The 25,263-nt window shown below is 34.9% G+C and overlaps 2 protein-coding genes across 2 annotated transcripts; both read right to left on the reverse strand.

Annotated features, from left to right (window-relative positions):
* Positions 1 to 627: 627 nt before the first annotated feature.
* Positions 628 to 4,919, reverse strand: LOC132309551 (protein argonaute MEL1-like). Its single transcript, XM_059807844.1, has 17 exons — positions 4,799 to 4,919; positions 4,474 to 4,579; positions 4,156 to 4,288; positions 3,933 to 4,052; positions 3,695 to 3,802; positions 3,530 to 3,601; positions 3,102 to 3,188; positions 2,856 to 2,958; positions 2,642 to 2,763; positions 2,158 to 2,297; positions 1,954 to 2,016; positions 1,814 to 1,877; positions 1,617 to 1,731; positions 1,461 to 1,528; positions 1,263 to 1,348; positions 1,104 to 1,135; positions 628 to 983 (listed from the first exon to the last, which is right to left on the reverse strand). The coding sequence occupies exons 3-17, from the start codon at positions 4,267 to 4,269 to the stop codon at positions 808 to 810; spliced, it is 1,470 nt and encodes a 489-aa protein (XP_059663827.1). The 5' UTR covers positions 4,270 to 4,288; positions 4,474 to 4,579; positions 4,799 to 4,919; the 3' UTR covers positions 628 to 807.
* A 3,255-nt stretch (positions 4,920 to 8,174) lies between these two features.
* Positions 8,175 to 15,060, reverse strand: LOC132307103 (target of rapamycin complex subunit LST8-1-like). Its single transcript, XM_059804770.1, has 11 exons — positions 14,967 to 15,060; positions 14,692 to 14,815; positions 14,270 to 14,371; positions 14,073 to 14,185; positions 13,404 to 13,473; positions 10,400 to 10,477; positions 9,179 to 9,295; positions 8,996 to 9,090; positions 8,778 to 8,857; positions 8,621 to 8,680; positions 8,175 to 8,539 (listed from the first exon to the last, which is right to left on the reverse strand). Exons 2-11 carry the CDS (start codon positions 14,800 to 14,802, stop codon positions 8,412 to 8,414), a joined length of 954 nt encoding a protein of 317 aa, XP_059660753.1. The 5' UTR covers positions 14,803 to 14,815; positions 14,967 to 15,060; the 3' UTR covers positions 8,175 to 8,411.
* Positions 15,061 to 25,263: the final 10,203 nt, after the last annotated feature.

A 25,263-nucleotide genomic window follows, 5' to 3' on the forward strand; every position in this document is an offset into this window, starting at 1 on the left:
AATACTCATGAGCTCTCTCTCTCTCTCTATATATATATACACACACACACACACACACACCGTATATATCAGAAGTCATTTAGGTTCCATTTAGATGAAAAATATTTTTTATTTTTTTATGTTTGCTTGTTGTAAAATATTTACCAAGAAAAAATTATTAAAATTTCATAAAAATAATGTATTCATTAAATTTTAACAAGTTATTTTACACGTCTCGCCCAATTGACTCATTCTCAACCTCGACATAAACATTTGACAAATACCGAAAAGTAAAAATAAAAAAATATTTTATCTAAAAATAAAAAAATCTTTTTCGAAAAAAATATTTTACGTCCAAACAAACAAATAAAGGTGCATCATTTAATTGCGTTAAACTTTTATCTTCTCTATTTTTTAAATTTGATCAAATTGAACTATCATTTCTTTACGAACTCATTCAACTTGAACTATAATTTTAAATTGGATAAATTGGATTAACAAAATAATGCAAAAGAAAAAGCAAATGTAATTGACAACATGATGACTTTTAATTGTTCGAAATATATTCTTATAAAAAAAAAACACGTTGTAATCACATTTATGAAGAAGCAGCAATAATGTAGACTACTATATGACAAGGAATCAATACAAAAATTCTTTAAATACGAAAATTCCTACTTTCATGTGTAGAACTATATATAATTAGTGTAGTGAGACAAAAATTAATATCACCAAGGATTGACCATCATCTAATTAAAAAAATATTCATTTAATACACTCGAATGAAAAGTTATACTTCACTCAAAAGCTGTGATGTTTTACTGTATTTCAGCAGTAAAACATGACAGCTTGGACATTTTCTTTGATGCCCGGAAGTGGCCGGACCTCCACGTCCCTCTCTCTTGAGCCCCTGCCACCGCTTGTAGAGGCAGTGTCCGACATATCATCTTCCATATAACAACGACCACGATTTGCAGCTAAATGGGCATAATAAACAGGAGGCACTGCATAAATAATAAAAATTGATATTAATACTTCAAGAACCAGAAGGCATAAGGATTTGGATTTATTGATTTCAATGATTATAAAATAGAATAACGAGGTCAACAGATCAAAGGACAAACCAATGGAAACCGATCTTGTATACCTTGCAGAGCTGGAAGAATAAAATAGTTCAGATGATATTACAAACTAGTCTGAAGTTAAAAATGAACAAATATATATATATATATATATATATATATATATATATATCAAAAAGTCTAGAGAGAGGAAAAAAGTACGTGTAACACAGATTATTTGCCAGTGTTTGAAGGCCATCTGCAGTGAAGTTGTTCTCGTCATGGTAGTGTTTGGGACGGCTAACACCCTTCTCAAACAATAGACACAACAATGACAATTATCACACAGAGCATTATACATATATACATGTATGTATGTATGTACACCTATAACAAGAATTTCCAATAAATTGAGTTTACCTTAGTAGCTGCGTGACTGCAAAGATAAAATTGGGTAGGGTGGCAGATCATGTTGTCCACAACAGTACCTGATCACAAAGCACAAGACAGTTCACAATGTTGATGATAGTTCCGGGGGAAAAAAATCCAGATAACCTCGAGAAGAATCAAATTTACCCGGTAAAATGTTGTGAATTGTACCATCCGCTGGAAACAGACTTGTATGGTGCCTTTTCTGCACTACCACGAAGGTAACCAATGGCCGATAATTTTCCTCAAAAGACTCACAAGCCTGAAAGAAAAAAGTTAAAAAGAGAGATCAATTTGGCACCAAATCCTGATAAGAAGAGGATAAATCCGAACATAACAAGTACCTTCCGGATGGCATCCATTTCAAACAGCAAAACTTGTGCAAATTGGCCTTCACCGATGCCATCTCTGTCATAAAAATAAATCAGAAATTGTAAATAAAAGCAATTTTAATAAGTTAGACCCTTCAAGAGTATGCATAAACCTGTAGAATATGATTCTTTTAGGTTTGTGATTCGTGGACCTATTGAATTCCATTAGAAGTTCCCTGCCAAACATGAAGAGAAAAGCAAATAGATAAACATTTTAATACAAAAACAGGAGGAAAAATATTAACATGGAACAAATTAAGTTTTTTTTTTTTTCTTTTTTTTTTCTTTTTTTTTTTTTTTCTCTTAAGTTTTTTTACCTGATCATCCCACCGTGGACTAGGCCCTTAATAGGAGCTTTAGTGACAGTATAGAGATTCTGGATGATCTCTTTCCGAGGTGGCTGTGCAGAGACAACTGCTCTGTACGTTACTTCCGGCCAGTCAATAGAGGCAACAACCTGTAAAAAAACACTCAAGCTTTTTAGCATAACTGATATGCTGCCTGCTAAGAGAGTCTGTTTAACAAAATACCGCAGCTATCGAAGGGCTAGAATGATCCCCTTGATGAGGATGAGACACATCAGCACCGAAGATAATTGTGTAATCAGTAGAAATAAAAGGAATGCATTTCTTTTGACAGCATTCATTAAGACACTATTTTGCCCTCCAACGTAAAATTATCATCCACAGTATAAGTTAAATTTTGAACTAAAGAAACTATGAAATTATAATCCACAATATAAGTTAAAATTTTGAACTAAAGAAACCATGAGCACAAGTACACATATGATAAAGAACAAACCTTCACATTGATCTTAAGTACCACGGATTTAAGATGCTGCATCAAACCCTGTAGTACTTTCCGAGGCTGACAGCATTGTGAAACTATGCCCAACTTCGTTTCGCATATACGTTTGATTGTCCCTGTAAGAGTCAAATGTCATTTCTAAAGGCAATCACATCTTTCCACAAATTTCAAAGTTTGGATTTGATGACTAACCATATGAGCCCCCCACATCGGGCAAAATAATAATTAACAACTGAAGTTGGGCTTGACGATCTACTATAAATTTCAGTTAGCTCTTCCTCAATATCATTAGGATCAGAAGCAAAGGCTTCCTATCAAAACCCATTCAAAATTGTCACAAAAGTTAATGTCAAAATTCTTTAAATTAAGGGCATAGAGTGCAATTATGAGTAAAAGCCTTCGAAGAAGGTTAAAACCTACCATCCCTTTCTCAATGCGCATAGAAATCAATTCACAGCAAAAAAACAGATGCCCCTTCTGTTTTTATTTGTGAAAAGTTGATACATGTCCAAGACTCCACCTTGCCACCCTTAAACATTTTCTATATAGAGCAAGAAAACCAGAATGCCAGTCAACTATCTTCATATTCGGGAAAAAGGCAAGAACAAGCCAAGCCATTATTTGTAAGAAGTATAATGTCTATTTCAAATTATGATTTTTTTTTTTTCCTAATTGGTACTCACACACACATGCCTCCATTGAGGCTCAAACCCTTGACCTCTCTTTGAGAAGTAGGGACTTGGCAAGAAGTATAATGTCTATTTCAAATTATGATTTTTGATGTACAATAAGTAAAAAATTATAGTCAAAAGAATCTAATTTTTTTCCCTAGAAGCTTATTTCACCAGACAGCAAATACCAAACAAATAATTGAGAGTTCACCTTTTTAAACAAGCACCATTGGCCCATCTTTGGATTGACTAGTGCCTCATGCCCAGTACCATGATACTGAAGCTGGACAATCAAAGCAGAGGGGAAGGATAAAACAAGACACGAATAGAAATGATTTTTTTACACATAACATAAATTAAATCTAATAATAATTACCGTTGGAGGTGGAAAAACTCGTGCATCAATAGAAGTAAGTTCAGCACTTACTTGAAGCCCAAACTCATTCACAATCATCTTATTGTTGTAATTGTTACGCGCTACCATCTACAGAAAAAGCAATGTCGAGTAATAATCACAATCAACAATTCATCTTTTACATATTGATTTTTTTAAGGGGACCTTTAACCAATGTAGTTCTTTTTAGGGTAAGATGATTTAACAAATTCATCTGTACCCGATTACTATCTCCTTCATTGACATTAGGAGGCTGACAGTTTGCCTTCAGCAGGGCAGCCACCTCCTTCTCATTCAACCTTTTCAAATCATGTCTTTGTCCTTCAATAATCTTGCAAAGCTTTAGTGAAATAAAAAGCTAGTGTCAGCATAGACCAGAACTGGCAAACATGACAGTTACACTAATACAAGACAGTATGAAAAATCAACATAAATAGGGAAACCTTCATGGGCAGATAGACCGGTTTTGTATCATTTCCAACTTGAATAGCAGGCAAGAACAAATAGTGCAGGGGAATTCTGTATATATTTTTGAAATACTCAACAACTGACACCATTTCTCCGCCAAAAGGAAACCTATTTAAAAAAAAAAAAAAAAAAAAAAATGAAGTCAGTGGAATCAACAAAGTTTTAAAACATTACTGTATATCTTTTATTTTTCGAAATTTAATCACAGAATGGCACTTTCTGAAACTTCTCCTACTGCCATCTAATACTAAAAAGCAACCCCAGATTGAAAGAAAGACATATCAGGAGCTTACTCTAGTTCGTTCAATGGTTGAGCCGATATTCCTGACACTGTGTAGTGTCTTAATTGACCGGTCCTGAGACTAACTTCACCCTAACACCCTTCAGAGCTTCGTTAACCTGAAAATTACAAACAAAATAGTTCATCATGAACTAACCAGAAAAACAGAAATCACATTGACATTGACTGAAAAATATTCAAGATAAGTCAGACTAGGTATGAACAAAATAAAAAATAGCATTAGTACTGTTAAATACCTTCCATGTCAAAAATAATGAGTTCTTCCTTTTCTACCATTTACTATGAAACGCCAGAAAATTGAAAAAAGAGGAACCTACCTTAACATGGTCTTCAACAGAAAGTACCCTTTTCATTTTTGGATTTGTCACGCCACAATCTTTAATATAATCGATAACTTGTACCGATTTATATAATGTAGTTGCTGAAGTATCTGCATTTGACACCTAATCCACCAAACAAAAATAAAAAATCTGAATATATCTACTTATACAGTGAAATATGAATTAGGCACGATATATTCGAAATTCTTTAACACATATTTTTAACAACTTGCCTGATACAGGTGAATGTCTCTCTGGGCAACCTCTACGCGAAAATGATTCGCTCTCACGATGCATTTTTCACCAATGGCTCCGAACCCCAGCTGATTTGGAGGCTCTGTCGACGGCAGCTGAGTCCGTGTTTGTATGTGAAGCTCCATCGGCGCAGATGTCCAAGAAGATGGTTCCTGGCCGTAATGTGAAGCAGCCTGCAAAAGCGCCAGATCCTGAGAGCCACCTACACTTAAACACTCGACGTCGTCCAAAAATCTCACCACTGCCCAGAACACTTGTAACCCTTCCTATGATCCATAGGCTATTTATAACCTGGAAAGTGAGAATCCAAGAAAATTGTATATATTTATAGAAAGATTTTCTAGCAGATTTTTTTAGAAGGATTCAAATATTCTCCAAGTATTTCTCTATACCAATATCTCCGATCATCCATCCAATGACAAAAATGTATCACAGCACATTTTACAACTACCCACCATATTCCCCACTTAATCTAATCAAGATGGTGATGTGGTGTTTTTTCATCCATTTGATAGATTGAAGTAATGTCATGATTTCAAAATTAAAATGAAGAACTGGAGAAAGCTCCTTCAACTCAGAGCAGCCATTCAACCTCTTGTCAAGCTTGAAATTGGTAATGGAAGAAACACTAATTTCTGGTTTGATAGCTGGCAACTTACTGAATCCACCTATGACAGCAAAACCACAGTTAGTTCCTTCATTGCTGACTCTGCCTGGTCTTTTCCCCCAACCATTACCACTATCATTCCACAACTCCAATCCTTGCCCACACAAACATGACAAGTTCAGCTTGATACCTCAATTGCACAAACCATAAATTACCTCGACAAGCATTCCCATCTTACCTTGGCCACACCTAGCTTGGTCTAAACCCTCGATTCCAAAACACTCCTTTACCTTGTGGGTGGCCATTCAGAAACCACTTCTAACTCCGAACAGAAGCTGCACATCCTTTCCAAATACAACACTCTGTGTAATCTGCAACAATGAGCCAGAATCCCACTATCATCTCTTCTTCAAATGGTCTTTGTGAATCCCTTGTAGTCATTTTTACAAACACCTTGTGGGTTCCAAGTTCTCCCATCAACATGCTCGCATTTAGCGGCATGGAACTCACTTCATAACAGAAAATCAGCATCTTAGGCTGCCTTTTGCATCCCTTGTCTATAATATTTGGCGCGAACGAAATCGGAGGAACTTCAAGAAGAAGAAACTCTGCAAATTCTGTCCCTCCAACGTACTCTCTGCAAACTCTCATTGATTCCTCAATGGCCAGGCGTATTGTTACCGAATGGGAACTTCTTTCCTCTCCTCTGTATTCGTCCACCACCTGACCTGGGAAACAAAGCTTGCTCTGTTACCGCATTGTGGAGTTGTTACCGTTATAACGCTTCTCTCCATTTAAATTTCAGATGGTTGGACCTTCAACCAAGTGGGCTTGGGCTCCTCTTCTGTGGGGTCCCTAATGTATTTTGTTTTGGGTAATCCAAATCAATTCCGTTAAAACTTTTTATTTTCTCTAATTTTTATTTTATTATTTTAATATGATTTTTTTTTTCTTTTTGCTAATAAACGGGTGCAATACGGAACCTCTCCAGCGCAGGACAAGTCCAACACAGTATTTAATAGTTGAAATTGAATTGATAAATAAAATTCACTAGTGATGATGCACTCTCAACCATTGAATACTGTGCTGAATAGAATCCTTGTCCGGTGCAACATAAATTTTAAAAGTACAACACATGATATTAAGGAAACATAATTTTCGAGTAGAAGTACTCCATTACTCCTTATAATCATTGGACTTGTAATTTCAATGATCGAACAAATTTTTTTTTTTTTTTTTTTCTTACTAGATTGAATTGCATTAAATTAATGTATATTTTGTCTATGCATATAAAAAGAAACTTTACATGTAAATTATGAAGTAGTTTAAAAGACTTGACATCACAACGAAGTCTTAACAAAAAAAGGAAAATTACCATAAAAGTTGATTGGGCCAATTAATTTTTGTGACTCCACAAGCCCTGCATGTTTCTTTAATAAGTTTGTTAGACTCATAATCAAACTCGAAAACATATGTCTCCGTTACACAGCTGCTCTCGGACTCTCTATCCTCTCTATATTCCTCCTCTTCACTCTCTGTGAAAAACAGAAGAATCCATGACTGCTCACGACGAGCTCAACAAGCAATATAGAGTGATATTATGGAATTTTTTGGCGGTGGTCGTGATGGTTGTGATCGGTTGTTGCTTATTATCTTTGCATAAAATAGGCAGAAATCAACAAGTCGGAACAGCCACACAAAAACCAGCGATCAACACGAGAAAGAAGAAGAGGAAGTTGAAAGTTGTTTGGTACAAAAGCAATGAAAGAAGAAGAGGTTGTGACAGTGAGTGCGTCATCTGTTGGTTGGACTTCATGAATGGCGATCAATGTAAGGTTCTTCCAATCTGTAATCACACTTTTCATGCTAGATGCATTGATAGGTGGTTTAAGATCAAATCAATCTGCCCAATTTGTCGTAATCCTCTTTGATTTTTTTTTTATTATTTTTAAAATTTTTAAGGAAATTTTGTTTTATAGTTTACATTAAGGTAATATGATTGTGCTTTGATTGACAAGGCAATTGGGTTTCTAGTTTACATCATTAATGTTTACTACATTGTTCACTTGTTTCCATATAGGTTATTGGTTTAATTGCCAAATCAATTATTTATTTTAAATAATATAATTTTGTTTTTTCAATCCCTTGTGAATGCTGTCCTTCATTAGGGGTCTGGTACAATTGATATATGATCTATATTCCGTAACTTCATATCACCTTCAACTAAAAGAAGAATCATAATATAAATTACATCATCGCAAAAAACGATAAAATTTAAGTCACAAAGTGTATGGTGTTGAGCTTGAGTAATTTGTTGAGAAATACTTGTTACCAAAGAGACTTCTAAGGAGATGTTAGGCTTATAGGTCGTAGAAAAGTGTGATAGAGTAGAGTGGGTTCATAGACGCAAACTGAGAAAGTGCGATGCTTGAATAGTGCTACAATGGAATTCAATCGTGTTAAAATGTTATGCTATTTATATAGCTTTTTTATTATATAAAAAACCATAAGTTAATTTAAGATATTTATATCAATAATTGTCACATAAGTGGATAATAAAATCACAAGTTCTCAAATTCAGAAAACAGTCTTTTCTTAGTTCTTAGAAAACTTGTATCTCCTTCAAAGTTCTTAAAACTAAACCAAACAACCCCTATATTTATATGATAATAATACAAGGCAATAAAATAATGTCTCCACAATGCTTACAATTCTGTACAAAAAAAAGAAAATTACTGAATGCTGCATTCAAGAAGGTGAAGGTTCAGCTCCATCGTGAAGGGCGCAGCACACCGTTGCCTTGTGGTGCCCTTGGTACACTCTCATGGCTTCCCCATCTGCCATTGACCAAAGCCTAGCTGTTGCATCGGAGGAAGCTGCACAAGGCAATCACAAATCAAGGTGAGCTGCAGAACGTGGGGGAATCGTATATACATATTGGAATCAATGCCCGGTACCTGTGATTAGGAATGCACCGTCAACAGAGAAGACACAATCCCAAACCCACCGTTGATGTCCTGGTTAACAAAATAAAGAGGTATCTGTGTTAAAAGCCGTTGATATTTTCCGAAACAAACATAAAAATATTCGAATGATATCGGTTTTAAGAATTACCAGTTAAAGTTTTTTCTAAGGTGAAGCCATCAACATTCCATATTTTAACTGTATGGTCAGATGATGCAGTTGCCAGATATCTAGAAAACAAAACATTCAGTAAAAATAAGCACTACAGTTACTGGTATAAATTGTATGGAGTAAAAGTAATGCTGAAAGGAAAATTGCTTCAATATGGCAAAATAAAGAAGGGAAGGAGGAATTTGTATGAAACAGACCGTTGGGGATCGCACAACTCTGGTGACAGCAAGCACTTCAAAATGTAACCATTGTGTGCTTGTAGTTTATGAAGTGGTTCAAAGTTGGACATCATCTGTAGCAGAACAAATTAAAACGAAGAGTTGTAAAGGCAAGTTCATATCAAAGCAGTTGGGAGAATATTGCTTTCTAAAAAAAGTAACCTGGTTTCCCCTCAGCAAACGCCAAACATAGCATGTCCCCTTGTTATTTGCAGCAACAATCAAGCTTCCATCCCACATAACTGTCAGAGACCTCACAGCTGTATCCACTTCTGGTACCTGGATTTACATTTTCAGATTATAAAAAGCTATTACTTAATGCTAGTCCCACCTGTGAGTGCTGGCAGGGGTGGACTAGACATACCTAACCTCTTACATTGTCTTGCACAAGAGTGGCTGCTCTTGAGCCATGTTCTCAAGTTTGGCTGCCCAAGTTTTTTCCATTACACAAAGTAACGGCTCCTAAACTTTTAAATGCAAATGAAGATTACTCCTTTCATTTTTTTAACTTATCCCCATTGTCCTTTCGGATGCACACGTTAGAAAGCTGAAAATTCAAATTTTCTTTTTCCAAGAGAATCACAAATCAGTTTTTTTCTAAAAAGACAGAATAAACTTTACGGAAAAGGGTTATATTTCAGGGCTTTTTGATATGTCCTTTCGGATAGAATGACATTAGAAAGATGAAAATTTCAACTTTTCTTTTTCCAAGAGAATCACAAATCAGTTTTTTTCTAAAAAGACAGAATAAACTTTACGGAAAAGGGTTATATTTCAGGGCTTTTTGATATGTCCTTTCGGATAGAATGACATTAGAAAGATGAAAATTTCAACTTTTCTTTTTCCAAGAGAATCACAAATCAGTTTTTTTCTAAAAAGACAAAATAAACTTTATGGAAAAGAATTATATTTCAGGGCTTTTTGATATGTCCTTTCGGATAGAATGACATTAGAAAGATGAAAATTTCAACTTTTCTTTTTCCAAGAGAATCACAAATCAGTTTTTTTCTAAAAAGACAAAATAAACTTTATGGAAAAGAATTATATTTCAGGGCTTTTTGATATGTCCTTTCGGATAGAATGACATTAGAAAGATAAAAAATTCAACTTTTCTTTTTCCAGGAGAATCACAAATCAGTTTTTTTCTAAAAAGACAGAATAAACTTTACAGAAAAGAGATATATTTCAGGGATTGTTGATGGTTCTTAAACACGTCAACATGCTGAATTAAGAAAAAGGAGTGTGTGTCTACATATTCTGCGTGAGATGTTATTTTAAATGCCCCTGATAAAGGAAATTTACAAGAATCACTCTATTTTCAAGCAATTCATAATCACGTACTTGCACACAAACACAAATATGATAAGCTATACCAACACATACCAATTCACAGCTGCATGAATTTGCCGTCAAATCCCAAACGCGTATATTTCCATTTTGGTCCCCAGATATTAGCTCTGTCTTAAAACGCAAATAAGATAGAGATATTAAAATAGAAATCACCCAAGCATTACAGTATAAGATTTAAATGAGCAAGAAAAACAACGAAAATAACAGATTACAGCAGCAAATAACCACTCTCTAAAACAACCAAATATATATATATATATATATATATATATATATAAGTGAAATTAAAATGATCTGAATAGACAAGTGAAACAATAGCTCCTCAAAGATCATGCAATGTATAAAAACCTGGAAAGTCATTTGAAATGACTCTATTTGGAGGGAACCAATATACATTAGAGAGAGGATAGACCAACAGAAAATATTTATTGAAAAGATAGTACAGTCACATAATGCAAAAACACGTGAAGCTGAAGTAATGACAACACCAAGATCAGGAATTTGTGCATTGTTGTAATGTCTCATGAAGAATTTAGAAAGCAACTGATGATAAACAAACAGGCAACCTTTTTAGAAATAATTCACAGAGAGAGATTCAATAAATAATATTAGTAATGAACAAGCAAAACACATTAAAAAGGGAACATTTCTTGTCATCCAGGAGTTAATAAGAATCTAAAACGGAGTTCTCTACAATATTCACTAAAAAAAATGAGGAGTCTGTAAATCGCACATGATAGAATCAATTTACATGAGGCACCAAGGCCAAGTGACCTACCCACTTGAGCCAACCCCTTGGGCCAATTGATTTACCCGCTTGGCGTTGGCTCAATAAACTTCAACAGTGACTTGCGCAACTTCCATGATGAGATCCCTTTTATTATTATTTTTAATCTTTTTATATATCAATTTAATATATGTATCAATTTTATTCATTTATCTTGCTGAACAGAAGAAAGAGAAAAAAGAGAGAGTGCCAAAAATAATGAAGTGTCCTAATTTCATTGATGGGTGTTGCTGCGAGCTTCTCCTTGCAACACAAGTAAATCCTACAACCACTAATTCTAGCAGCCAGCTTTTCTTCTTTTTTTTTTTTTTTGGGGGGGGGGGGGGGGGGGGGGTGGTGTGGGGGGGGGTTAAACAGCTCACTTGGACTCGAACCCGTCAGCTCCCCCCCTTTGGAATGGAGAGGTTACACTGCCTAGGCCGATAGTGGGTTATAAAATCCGGCAGTCACTTCCACAAGTCAAATCCACCAAACCCACTAATGAATTTGACAATCACAACCACTAACCCAATCCTCCACCACCTCTATTCCGGTAACCAATAAACCATATTCAGAAGCCATCATCACCTTTACTCCAATAACCATTATCACCACTAAAATCATCTAAACTAAGCAAAATAAAATAACCTATGCATGAGTTGGTTGAAATAGGCAAACACTTACAAGTTGTGAAAGTTTAATTTGCCCGACATGGTTTCAAAAATTCACCCAAAATTGAAAATAAGTGTATTCCCACTGTTGGGTAAGGCTGTATATCCTTATCAATGTAATAGAAATGTAATATAAATAATGTTATATATATCTATATGTGTGTGTGTGTGTGACGAACTTTCATATCATGAGATGAAATGATGAACTTATCTATTTCTATGCAAGTAGCACCCAAGCTGAAAACCACTTTCCTATAATTTGATTTAGCTAAAATTGCTTATTAAGATAGTGCTAATACACTAGCACCACAAACACAATTCTCCTATACCATTTCTAGAGTGCATTTTCTACAAACAACAAATGAGCCACTTTTCACTTGACACGCTATTACCCGACACAAAGTTGTCATTAAAGTTGAAACCATCTTCAAGTATAGCCCATACACAGCTATGTTTTTTTTTTTATAAGTACATACACAGCTATGTTACATGGACACTTCAAAAAAAAAAAATGTGAAATATCCGTGTCAAGACACACAATACTCGGACTCAGATATGGGATGTGTCTGACACTTTTGGTTGGACAAGCAACTAAAAAGTATATTCAATTATTCAATTTTATTATATTATTACTTCAAAATCAGTGAAAAGCCTACATTGAAGTATTGAAAAGTTTGTTATATCAAGGCATTATTTTACAGTAGAATATTTAGCAGTATCCCTATGTCTTTCAGTTTGGCAATTCCACATGTCCAAGCTTGGTTGCATACCCACACCTGACACATGTACCCTAGTCCACGTACCATAGACAAACAAACATCTTTGCAATTCCATGGCCATTTTTTGGGAAGAAGTAACAAGAAATATTACAATAACTCAGATTCCATGGTGTTTGGCTATAATGGATAATCAGGGCGGCCACTGGATAATCTTCAAAGCACAGCCATAAGATATCTTTGCTATACTATATATTTTTCACGAGGAAATGACGTCTAAGACATTAAACTTCATAATGTTTCAACTCTGTTACATAGACTTGAGTAAATGGTGAATTACCCAAGTCGGTTACACAACCCCTAGGTATGGGCATAGAATTCTATCTGATGTGTCTAATTGGCATACATGTAGCAATACTTTCTGATAATTCAAGTATATATATCTTTGTACATTAAACTCTCTTATTATGTTCATTCTGTTATATTGTACTTCAAAACAAATGACATGTCCATATTGATTATTGGGAAACACCAAAAAGGAGTGATTTGGGTCAAGTTAATGAGGCTATAAATACAACTTGAAGGCCAAATAACAACAATTTGCCAACTAAACAACCACGATTTCTCTCACTACCGATCAATGATTAAATCAGCCTTGAGGTTGTACTTGTAACCGTATTATCTTAAATCAGATCACTCCTTTTTGGTGCTTCCTAACTTCTAGCAAATGCATTAACTAACTATTAAGGTTCATCCCAAACAAAAAATATTACTGCTGATTTATCTATTTAACCCAAATATATCCACAAGTAGTGAATTGTTAGTGAATTGTATTAATAGAAAGCTAATCTGGACTAATATTGAACAAGGTAATAGTATCTCACCTGATTAGGATGAAGAACAACAGTGTTAACCGCAGCACGACTTTCATATTCCATTTGACAACCCGGAGCCCTGTAACAGACTTGAATTAAGAACATGACAAGAAACACCAGAAAGCAGTCGCACAAATTTAGAATAACTATTGTTTTTCCAGTAACCATTTATGGTAAAAAGCGTTAGCCCACTGCACAAGGCTACCGCCATTGCGGGGTCAAATGTACGCAACCTTACCTCCACATGGGGAGGCTGTCTCCATTTTCGAACCAGTGACTTCTAGGTCACAATGGAACAACCTTACCGTCAAGCCAAGACCCACGTGGAGAGATCGTTTCCATTTACGGTAAAGGTGCATAAAATTATTTTATATGTCAGTAATAGTCTCAGGTGTGGATATGCATCTAAGTTCGGATTTATTTGATATTTTAATCCGGGGACATAGAATATTCAAATTGCCTAGTATTCTTCTTTTATTTACGATGCTTTATGCAATATTAAGTGTTAGAACATTATAACAGAATTTTATACTTTTATATGCATATATATGTTCAATTCTGAATTATCAAATATGTTTGTTGGTCCATATATGACCAGACATGTCCAACACATAACCCAACTGATATGTATCCAACAAGGGCACTTCTCACTTTTATCCATATAAACATACAACTCACCTCAAATCCCAAACTTTTACTGTCCCATCTTCAGAACCAGAATACATCCAATTTCCATCGCATTGAAACCCAACAGCTGTGACATTATTAGTATGCGAATCATAGCTCGCGACCTATCATTCACCCAAAGAAAACATGTTAATTAACCATAAGAAATGAATCTATGATGATAGAATAAAGAGAAGATCGATGCATACAGGTTGAGGGGTGTTTGAATCAACTTCAAAGAGTCGAATGTGAGGATTTCCAGCTGCAGCCAGGTACTGCTTATCCGGGGTTATTTCCAGCTTATTAACTTGCTGCATTCAATATAACAACCCCAATATTACAACCACCCATGATATAACTACTATATAACCCTTTAATTTCTACACCTTAATGACCCATTTCCTGACCCTTGAAACCTAAATCATTGATAAACAGAATTTGATCATTGACCCATTTCATCAAACAACAAACTGACCAAAATTTTGAACCAAAAAAAAAAAAGTACCCATAAAAAGATGAAGAAGAAAACAACTACATATCAGAGAGAGACAACCAAAATTCTAGAAATAAAACAGTAATGGTAATTAAATTAAAAAATAAATAAAGATTTATATGTAGAAAGAAGACTTACAGAATCTGGGTATTGAATGGTACGATAACATCGACCGCTTTGGGCTTCCCAGAACCGAATTGTGCGATCATAGCTCGCCGTCGCGAGGATCACTGATGGATGTTGAGTCATCTCTAATCTCCAACTAAACCACAGCGAAAGAAGAAATTTAACTTAAATTAACAAAAAAATCAATGCTTATAAGTTGATCAAAAGATTAAAGAAACAAATCAATGCTTTTAAGTTGATCAAAAGATTAAAGAAACAAAAAGAGGAGTGGAAGAGAAATTGACTACTTCTCTATCGGAGCAGAGAGTCATTCGATTGACTTTTATGCTCCGTGACGAAAATTTATGTAATTTACATAATGAGGAGGCTTTAAAGAGAGTGTTATTGTTACGGAAAAAATAAATAAATAGTAAATAAATAAGAAAAAAGAAAAGTAAATTACAATCACTTTCAATAAGATTTGTAATAATTACAAGTACGTCCTCTTTTATTTAAAGAAATTGCATTTGTGGCTCTTTGAAGGATGGATCTTAACGCCATGGTTAGATTACTCTATTGTTATTTGGTCACGCGTTCGAAATTGAAGACGGTTTCATAATGTCGTTCGAAATTGAAAACAATTTAGAATAAAAATAAGTGTTTTATACTATATAAAGTTACGCGCATCTAATTTTTCTCTCAAAATCACAACACTCGGTTTCAAGAGCCTTTATACCTAGCATATGAGCAACAACATTGCCTTCACGAGGCACCGAAGCCAAAGAGGCACCTTTACAAGGTTTAAGAAGACAAACTATATATCAGAATATCAACTCCACTACATCACTTGCTAGCTGTACATAGATTTCTTTCATTCAAAGTTGTTGTTACTTGTTTCCTCAAATCAAGTAGTTGACCATGAATATCTCAACTTGTTATTTGTTTCCTTATATAGAGAACCTAACTGAGAGATATTCTCTTGTAAAATCTATATATACCATTTTGTAACACATTGAATAGATATCAGATTTATCTCAATACGTCTCTGTTAGTGTTGTTTATTATGGTATTAGAGCACCTCTGCTCACAACTCTAAATTTTCTATCAATCTATTTTTTCTTAGTTCTTCAATTCATTCAAAATGGTTAATCCAACAGATATTCAAAATTTTGAACTTCAAGGGTCAAATGATCCTTTCATTGTCCATCACTCGGATAGCCCCACGGCTATCCTTGTTTCTCCAATGTTATCTGGTGACAACTATAGTACATGGTTACAATCTATTTCGAGGGCCCTTTGAGCCAAAAATAAAATAGGTTTTATAGATGGCTCAATCAAAATCCCTACTAATCAAAATGAAAAATCCAAGTGGTCTAGATGTGACGATCTTGTTGCTTCATGGATTCTCAATTCAGTTACGCCGGAGATACGTGGGAGTATTCTCTATACGGATACAGCTCGTGACATTTGGAAGGACGTACGAGATCGATTCTCACATAGTGATACACCAAAAATCTACCAACTCAAGCAATTAATCTCCCCGCTCAAGTAAAACAATACTACGGTATCCGTCTATTTTACTTTACTTAAATCCCTATGGGATGAATTAAACTCTTTATCTACTATTTCCGTTTGCACTTGTAGCCATGGATTTGCCACTACAGCTCAGCTTCAAGTAGACCATGCAATGGAATTTTTACAAGGTCTTTATAATCGTTTTTCAACCATCCGTAGTCAAATTTTACTGATGGATCCTTTTCCTAGTGTTGCCAAAATTTATTCTCTCGTCAGGCAAGAAGAGAAGCAGCATGAAAGACATGCATTGTCCAATCCCATTCCTGAAGCCGCGGTATTGAGTGCTCGATTCAATGAGAATAGAATTAACAACTGGGTTTCGGGTGCAAAGACAACTCAACAAAATTTTCAGCCACAGAACAATGGCAAATTCTCTAGGGACCACAACAACAATTCACACCAAGGACAGCGTGGTGGGAAACCGTGCCCATTTTGCAATCATTGCAAACGATTGGGACATCATAAGGGTACATGTTACAAACTTCATGGATACCCCAACAAAAACATCAAGTTAATGCAGTTTCAGCAGACACATCTCACTATTCAGCCACCCCTTCTATTTTCTCCACCGAACAATATAACAAGATCTTAAGCATGCTTGAGTCAGGTAACCCCACACCACAAGTAAATTTGACAGGTATATCTCTTTCGTGCTTATCTAATTCTATATGGATCATCAATTCTGGCGCTACTAATCATGTCAGTTCCTCATTATATCTTTTTTCAACCTATATTATTTGTTCTAAGCATTTTACTCTTAAGCTTCTGGATGGAATGGATCATTTAATTACCCACATTGGTAGTTTCATTCTCTCACCATCGATGCGTCTTGATAATGTCCTCTTTGTACCCACCTTTCAATTTAATTTGATTTATCTTAGTGAATTGGTCCAGTCCCAACCCATCTTAGTGAATTGGGCCAGTCCCAACCCATCTCTATCTCATTCACTAACGATTCTTGTATTTTTCAGGACCAGTTATCGAAGAGAAAGATTAGATTGAGACGCCTACATGAGGGACTCTATTACCTTCAATTAGCCTCTGTTTGCTCTGTTCAAAATTCCACCACCAATAATTTATGGCATTGTCGATTAGGACATTCGTCTACTGATCGTTTGCAAATGCTAACTAAGCAATTCCCTTTTATTCGTTGTCCAAATAATAACACGTGCATTATCTGCCCACAAGCTAAGCAAACTCATTTATGTTTTCCAATTAGCTCAATCAAGACTAGTAGACCATTTCAAATAATTCATTGTGACCTCTGGGGGCCATTTTCTCTACCATCTCATTCTAATGCTAGATTTTTTTTTTTTTTAATTATAGTTGATGACTATAGTCGTGCTACATGGATATATTTAATGCATGTTAAATCTGAAATTGCAAAAATCTTACAATCATTTTTTTGCCATGGTTCATACTCAATTTAATTCAAAAATTCATTCCCTCATTTCTGGAGTTGGTGATATAGATTAACGTTTTAATGATATTCAAATTCTTCGATCCGATAATGGAACCGAATTCTTATCACACACCATGCAAAAAAAATTTACCACCCACGGAGTCATCTATCAATGCAGTTGCGTTGCTATACAACAACAAATTGGTGTAATGGAGAGAAAACACTGTCATCTACTCAATGTTACATATGCCATATGTTTTCAGGCCCATCTTCCATTATCTTTTAGGGGTGAGTGTGTTTTAACTGCAGCTTATATAATTAACAAAACTCCCACCCTTTTGTTAGGTGGTAAGTCATCACATGAAATACTGTTCCACACACCGCCAAATTATACCAACCTTCAAATTTTCGGTTACTTATGTTTTGGCCGTAATACCAACATCAAAAATAAATTCTATCAAAGGGGCAAACCAACCTTCGAATTTTCGGTTACTTATGTTTTGGCCGTAATACCAACATCAAAAATAAATTCTATCAAAGGGGCAAACCGGGTATTTTTGTTGGATATCCCCATGCTCGAAAAGGGTATTGCATTTTCGATATTATTTCTAAGCAAATTTACACATCTCGTGATGTGATCTTTCACGAGACCACTTTTCCTTATCAAGATATCTCGGCCTCTCCATCAAACTTGCAAGTTTACCCTTTACCTGTCCTTGACAATGGCACATTCAATTATACACCTTCTCCACTAGCAGTTTCAAATTTAGCTACTAATCATATAGATTCCAATTCATCTGCCCAAGTTATCCCACAGTCCCCTATTGCAAACCAATCCTATCAGGTTCCACCATTACAAGTATATCATCGTCGTCATCCTTTCACACAACCTACAATCTTACCCAATGAAATCCAGAGTCAACTTCAGCACCACAACCTGTTGTTCCTAACTCATCTCGGCCATCCAGAGAGAGACACCTACTGCCCCATCTCAAAGATTTTCATTGCCCCACTATCCCTTATTCTGCTAATCTCATTCAATCAAACTCTCAAGAAACTACAAGTTCTACTCCATATCATATTACTTTGTATGTTTCTGGCACTAATTTCTCTTGTACACACAAATTTTGTAAGTCTGCAATAGAAACAAAATATGGAGCAAATAATATAATTTTATTAATTTGAGAAATTGAGGTACAATCCTCTGTAATATTCTTTACAAAAAGAATGGTCTGCTGATTTAATCTCCTTTTTGTTGTTGGTTAGATCCAAGGCTTGCACGAGCTTGTTCTTAAATCGTCTTGGAATTTGGGTGAGGAACGGCATGATTTGATGTGCTTGTTGTTGATCACCGTGGAATTTGAAGAAGAATGGCACGGTTTCGGATGTGCTTGGTGCTCTTCGCTTTTGGATTTGGATGTAGGGGACGAGAGCTTCTGTATTTCTCTTTGGAATTCTGGATCTCTGAATGCAGAATTTTTGTCCCCCTCCTTCTTCCTCCCGGCCTCTATTTATAGGCTTCTTGGATTAATAGGATGATGACACGTGTCATCTCCTGATAAAGATAAAATTATAACTGGGCCGGGCCGGTTATATTGTGATAATTATCCTTAAAAATAATTATTCCAAATATATTTTATTAGAAATAATTATCTTTCCATTTAATCATCTGTGCTGGGCTAATTAAATAATTTAAGTGGACCAAGCTTGGGCCAATTAAACAATTTAATTAAACATTAAACCCATATTGAATGGGTCAATTTGTCAACACCAAAGTCCATTAAATTTTTTAGTGTCTACACTCTTTATCCCATAGAGTTTTTTTTATCTACAGTGTCTTCAACAGTTGAACCAAAATCATTCTCTCAAGCTATCAAAATTCCACAATGGAGAGATGCAATGTTTGCAGAAATTCCAGCATTAGAAAAAAATCATACCTGGATTCTTGCTCTTTTACCCTTACATCATAAGCCTATAGGTTGTAAATGGGTTTTAAGATCAAGTATCATTCAGATGGTTCCATTGAACGTTACAAGGCCCGTTTGGTCGCTAAAGGATATAATCAGATTGAGGGCCAAAATTACCATGATACCTTTGCTCCTATGGCTAAATTAGTCATTGTTCGCTTGCTTCTTTCCATTCCTACTATCAGAATTTGGTCCATTCATCAATTGGACATCCATAATGCATTCTTACAAGGGGATTTAGATGAGACAGTTTACATAACTTTACCTCCGGGATTCACCAAACAGGGGGAGCAAATTGTATGTAGACTCAATAAATCCTTGTATGAACTCAAACAGGCTTTTCGGTAATGGTTTGTCAAATTCTCTACAACATTAATCAATGCAGGGTTCACTCAATCTAAATCTGACTATTCTTTATTTACTCAGATTAATGGTTCTAATTCCACATTTGTGCTCATTAATGTCGATAACATTATTATTACATGAAATAATCCCCTCATTATTCAAAAATTAAAAAAATTTCTAGAATAGAAGTTCTATATTAAAGACTTGGGGAGATTAAAATATTTCCTTGGCATCGAAGTAGCCCGCTCTAATAAATGCCTTTTCCTTACCCAATGCAAATATACCACCGACATTTTATCCAATATAGGAACCACAAGTGGTCAGATTTTTGAGTTCCCGAACAATATCTCAATCTTGCTACAGAGGCTGACACATTATTACCAGACCCTACAATTTATTGTCGCCTTATGGGTCGTCTTCTTTATCTTACTGTCACATGACCGTATATCACCTATGTCGTCAACCAACTCAGTCAATTCATGCAATCCCTACGTACTACACACATGGATGCTGTTAATCGTGTACTTCGTTACCTCAGAGGTTTTCTCAACAAAGGTATACTATTATCAGCTTCTAGCTCTCTTCACATCACCGGTTTTTGCAATTTTGACTGAGGCGGCTGCTCCACTACTCGCCAATCTACTAGTGGTTATTGCACTTTCCTTGGTTCTATCCCTATCTCATGGAAGATAAATAAATAACCAACTATATCTAAATCTTCTGCAGAAGCCAAATATAGATCAATGGCAACCCTAGCATGTGAACTTCAATAGTTAAAGTATCTTCTTGCAGATTTGGGCATTTCACATACATCTCTGATGACCATGTTTTGTGACAATCAAGCGGCTTTTTACATTTCTCACAATCCAGTGTTTTATAAAAGCACAAAGCACATCGAGATCGACTGTCATTTCGTGCGTGAAAAGATTCGGAATAAATTATTGTCTCATCAATACATCCTCTCATCATCTCGAGTTACTAATATATTCACCAAGCCACTTGGAAATGATGCTTTCTTAAGACTCATTCGCAAGATGGGCATTCTCGACATCCACGCTCCATCTTGAGGGGGAGTATCAGAATATCAGCTCCACCACATCACTTGCTAGATGCACATAGATTTCTTTCATTCAAAGTTGCTATTACTTGCTTCCTTAAATCAAGTACTTGACCATGAATATCTCAACTAGTTATTGACCATGAATATCTTAACTTGTTATTTGTTTCCTTAGATAGAGGACCAAACTGAGAAATACTCTCTTGTAAAGTCTATACCCTCTTGTAACACATTGAATATATATCAGATTTCTCCCAATACTTCTCTATTAGTGTTGTTTATTACTATATCATGAAAAATAACATACAGAGGATCAGCAGAGGGTTGAAGCCTCATAACCGGCTGACAATCTCCCTCCACCACCACATTCTGATATCCCCACACCTTGGGAAGATAGATCATTTGTGTAAAAACAAAACCTTCAGCAATAAATGGGTGACCAATATGAGAGAAAAAAACCAAAGCCACTCAGATAGGATGACCAACATGATTTATCAAGATCAGACCTCCCTAACATATCTTCCTAGATGAATCAAAGGCTGCATAAAAAATGAGTTTAAAACAACCCAATGCCGGAACACACCAACGTGAAGTAACAAACGCCACCAAGGGGGAAGGAAGAGAAAACAAGCTGGATTGACGCGAAATCTCATGGAAAACAAGAAATTTCCTATGACCCTTCTGGGCTGTCTGAAATGGATCCCAATGTCTGCCATCAAAGATCAGGTCATTTCGAGGGTATGGCCCAGTGGTTATTAAACGCCCTATTCCCTGAATGTTTCTATGTTTTTCCTTAATCTATAGATGTTCTGTTTAGTGAAAAAAAAAAATCTAATTCTTCTCAAATTTCATAATAACAAAAGGCTCGTGCACTAAGCTAGTCCTTTTAATTACTTTATAATCAATGACATTGAAAGGTTCAAGCTGTTTATGACGCTCCAAAACTGGACACAATGCCTCATAGAAAGCTAGCTGAGAACCTTATACTAAGTTGTGGAATTAATAGATGAATTAATTGCACCAAGTTTGCAAAGAGAATGCTCTAAATTGTTGTAATCGTGTGTTTGTCTAACCCAGTCCATTAAGCAAAATGAATTTTATGCAAATCTTATTATATGCGTTTTCCTCATTCAATTGTCATAATTGCCCCTAATCACAAAACTTCTCAACCATAAATTGGCACAAGAATCAACATTAATGCTGTGTTAAGTATGAAGGAAGGATTGAAGAGGTGAGAAAATAAGAAGGAATGAATGAATTTCCTTTGTTTGGTAGAAATGATAGAAGGAAATAAAGGGAAATGGGAAGGATGGGTTATTCTTTTACTTTTATAAATTTTCATCCATAAAAAAATGGGCTGAAAATAGGAGGAAAAACAATTTAATTGTTATAAAAGTTTTAAATTAAATACTATTATAAATTATACAAGTTTTAAATTACACTACTATTCTCTATAAATTACAATATTATAAATATTATTGAATATAATGGTAAAAATAATTAAACTTTCTCTTTCATTCTCTCTTAACGAATGTAGGAAATTTTAATTTTATTCAACTGAACAAAAAGAAGGAAAAACATAATAATGTCTCATTTTCTTTCTCCCTTCCATCTAATTTTTTTCTTTTCCACGGAACAAAGCATAAAGATGTTTTGCAAAAAATTGATGTTTCCTTCTAATTAAATTTATTTGTAAGCAACTTATAATGAAATTTGCAAAGAAAGTGATGATAAAAATAAAATAAAAAATGTAATTTTTTACTTTTAAAAAGTTAATAGACATATGTTTAGTATAGTATGTAATCTATTATTTTGAAATTGAATAATTTAATTTAAATTTTATAATATCAAGATACAAAATTTTAGGGGGCCAAACACAACACTTATTCAACGCTAAACCACTTTTTGTTTTTGTTTTTGTTTTTTTATTTTTATTTTTAATTTTTTTTTTTTTTTTATAGAAACTCAAATTAAATACCACTTTAACGAATAAATATAATATAAAAATGCGGAGTGTATGAACTTCAATTGCAATTTCAATCTTTTTACTCATTCAATCGCAATTTTTATTTTATAAAACTAGATTGATAATTTGTTTGTAACATATATTTTTTTTTCTTTCAAGAAAGACAATTCATACAAGAGAAGGAAAAATACAATCAGAAAGAATAGCATCACACAACTACGGAAGCCAGATACTCCACTCAATATCACCACATTTGGCTACAAGAGCCTTTTTGCTCAACAAGTAAGCGACCACATTTCCCTTGCGAGAAACCCACGCCAAGGAAGATCCTAAACACTTCTTGAGAAGAAAAGAAACATCATCAAGAACTACCAAAAGAGCTTCGACAGCAGGCTGCAAACGTATAACGGATTGGCAATCTCTCTCAATGACCACATTATGGCAACCCAATTTTTTAAAAGAAGAAAAGATTCTCTAAGCACTAAGCCTTCAGCCAAAGACGGACCGCGAACATGATTGAAAAAAACAGAAGCAATCTTCACCGGATGGCCCATGTGATTGCGCAAAATCATTCCCCCACCACAAGTCTTCTTTGAAGAGTGGAAAGACGCATCAAAATTAAGCTTGTAAAAACCCACTAGAGGGGGAGTCCAAACCACAGATGGAGGAAGATGAAAAGGCAAGGGAAAAGCAAGCAAAGAATTCTGGCGAGAAACCTCCACAAACTCATTGAAACCCGAAGAGTTTTCTGGGCCACTTCAAACGGATCCCAGCTGCGATGGTTGAAAATCAAGGTTGTGTTTGGATGAGCTTCCTGTTGTGAAAAGTCCTTTCACTATAACGGGCTTTCAAGAATCACTCATAGGAAGGAATTTAGAAATAAAAAAGGTGTTTGGTAAACCTTACTTTTGATAACTTCTTTTATGTAAAAAAGTGATTTTACTCACACGATATGTGTTTGGTTGTAAAGTCACCGAAGTCCTTCTACTATTAAATAACTACAAATTTGCAATAATATCCTTACATTCTATTTGACACAAATATTGAATCATATCAACAACAGTTTAGTAATTCAAAAAAAATAATAATAATAATAATTGTAATTAACATAAAATTATAATGAACAATTAGATAGAACACTTCTACCACTAAAAATGGATAATCGATATGTTAAATATTATTTAAAGAAGACAATAAATTTCCATTTATATATAAAGTAAACATGATCAATAATTTAAATACTAATTTCAAATAAACAATAATTATTCAAAATAAATAAATTAAAATTTTAGAATCAATCCTAAGACATAAATAGACTAAGGAACAATTTATCTAGTTGATTGCCATATTGAATTAGCAATCCCATCATGTATAATGCTCATCTCTTGTTGTTGCCCGCTTATTCCAAACGAAATTTTTTTGTATGAATTTTTTTTGCCTGCGGATTTTTTTTCCTCCATACGAAATTTTTTGTAGGAATTTTTTTTGCCCGCGTATTCATAGGAATTTTAAAACTTTCCATAGGAGACGAAACATATCAAAACTCTTCATTGGTCAAAGAAATTATAGAGATTGATAAAGGTGAACTTACAGGGATTCGATAATGGATTCTAGGGCAGTGGCAAATTGGGAATGGAGAATTTGATGAAAAATACTATGATTAGGAGTGTAGCAACACTCAAATTCATCTTCAAAATCCTAAATAATATTCTCCAACAGAAATCCAAACACTTGTGGGCTGAGTAACTATGCGGAACTCCGGCGAGAAAGTACGCTTCATGCGAATTTTCTTTTTCCTGTTAGTTCGTCATCTCCCCTAGCAGTCATAGATTCCTCTAGTAATAAAATTGAGAACGAAGGTTAATTTGGAAAAAAAATTATAATTTATAAGGTCAAAATTGTAACAACAATATTTATCACTTAAAACCCTCCTTGCTTCCCGAGAAGTGAATTTGAGAAGTCTCATTTTGTTGCTTCGGTAGAATGGACTTTTGAAGAGTTGGGCTTTATAAGGAAGCCCGTTTAAAAATATTTACCAAACACTCAATTTTTTTGTGAATTCCTTCCTGGACTTAAAAGCCCATTTTGAAGCCTCCAGAAGCCACGCCAAACACAGCCCAAATCATTTCTGCATTTCCAAATTGACCAACAAATGAAAGCAGCGAGGAGTCCGACGAATGCCAGCGCATGACGTTTCTGCCAAAAGGACGGTTATTGTCTACCAAAGTCAAGTTGGAGAGGGCTGAGTTTCCAAACTGTACAAGCAAACGGGCACAAACAGAGAAATTTAATT

The sequence above is a fragment of the Cornus florida genome, unplaced genomic scaffold (genome assembly GCF_030987335.1).
Source record: "Cornus florida cultivar Cherokee Brave unplaced genomic scaffold, ASM3098733v1 CherokeeBrave_3.0.0_Hap2_Chr05, whole genome shotgun sequence".
NCBI classification, from domain to species: Eukaryota; Viridiplantae; Streptophyta; class Magnoliopsida; order Cornales; family Cornaceae; genus Cornus; species Cornus florida.

What these genes read in the sequence shown, in the direction of transcription:
- LOC132307103 (XM_059804770.1), bottom strand. Translation starts at nt 14,802, where the DNA reads ATGACTCAACATCCATCAGTGATCCTCGCGACGGCGAGCTATGATCGC. An exon ending in ATTCATGCAGCTGTGAATTG is followed by an intron (nt 9,296 to 10,399) that starts GTATGTGTTGGT and finishes ATGTAAATCCAG; the next exon opens with GTACCAGAAGTGGATACAGC. An exon ending in CGGTGCATTCCTAATCACAG is followed by an intron (nt 8,540 to 8,620) that starts GTACCGGGCATT and finishes TGCCTTGTGCAG; the next exon opens with CTTCCTCCGATGCAACAGCT.
- LOC132309551 (XM_059807844.1), bottom strand. Translation starts at nt 4,269, where the DNA reads ATGGTGTCAGTTGTTGAGTATTTCAAAAATATATACAGAATTCCCCTG. An exon ending in TACTTAAGATCAATGTGAAG is followed by an intron (nt 2,298 to 2,641) that starts GTTTGTTCTTTA and finishes GTTTTTTTACAG; the next exon opens with GTTGTTGCCTCTATTGACTG. An exon ending in GTCCACGGTGGGATGATCAG is followed by an intron (nt 2,017 to 2,157) that starts GTAAAAAAACTT and finishes CATGTTTGGCAG; the next exon opens with GGAACTTCTAATGGAATTCA.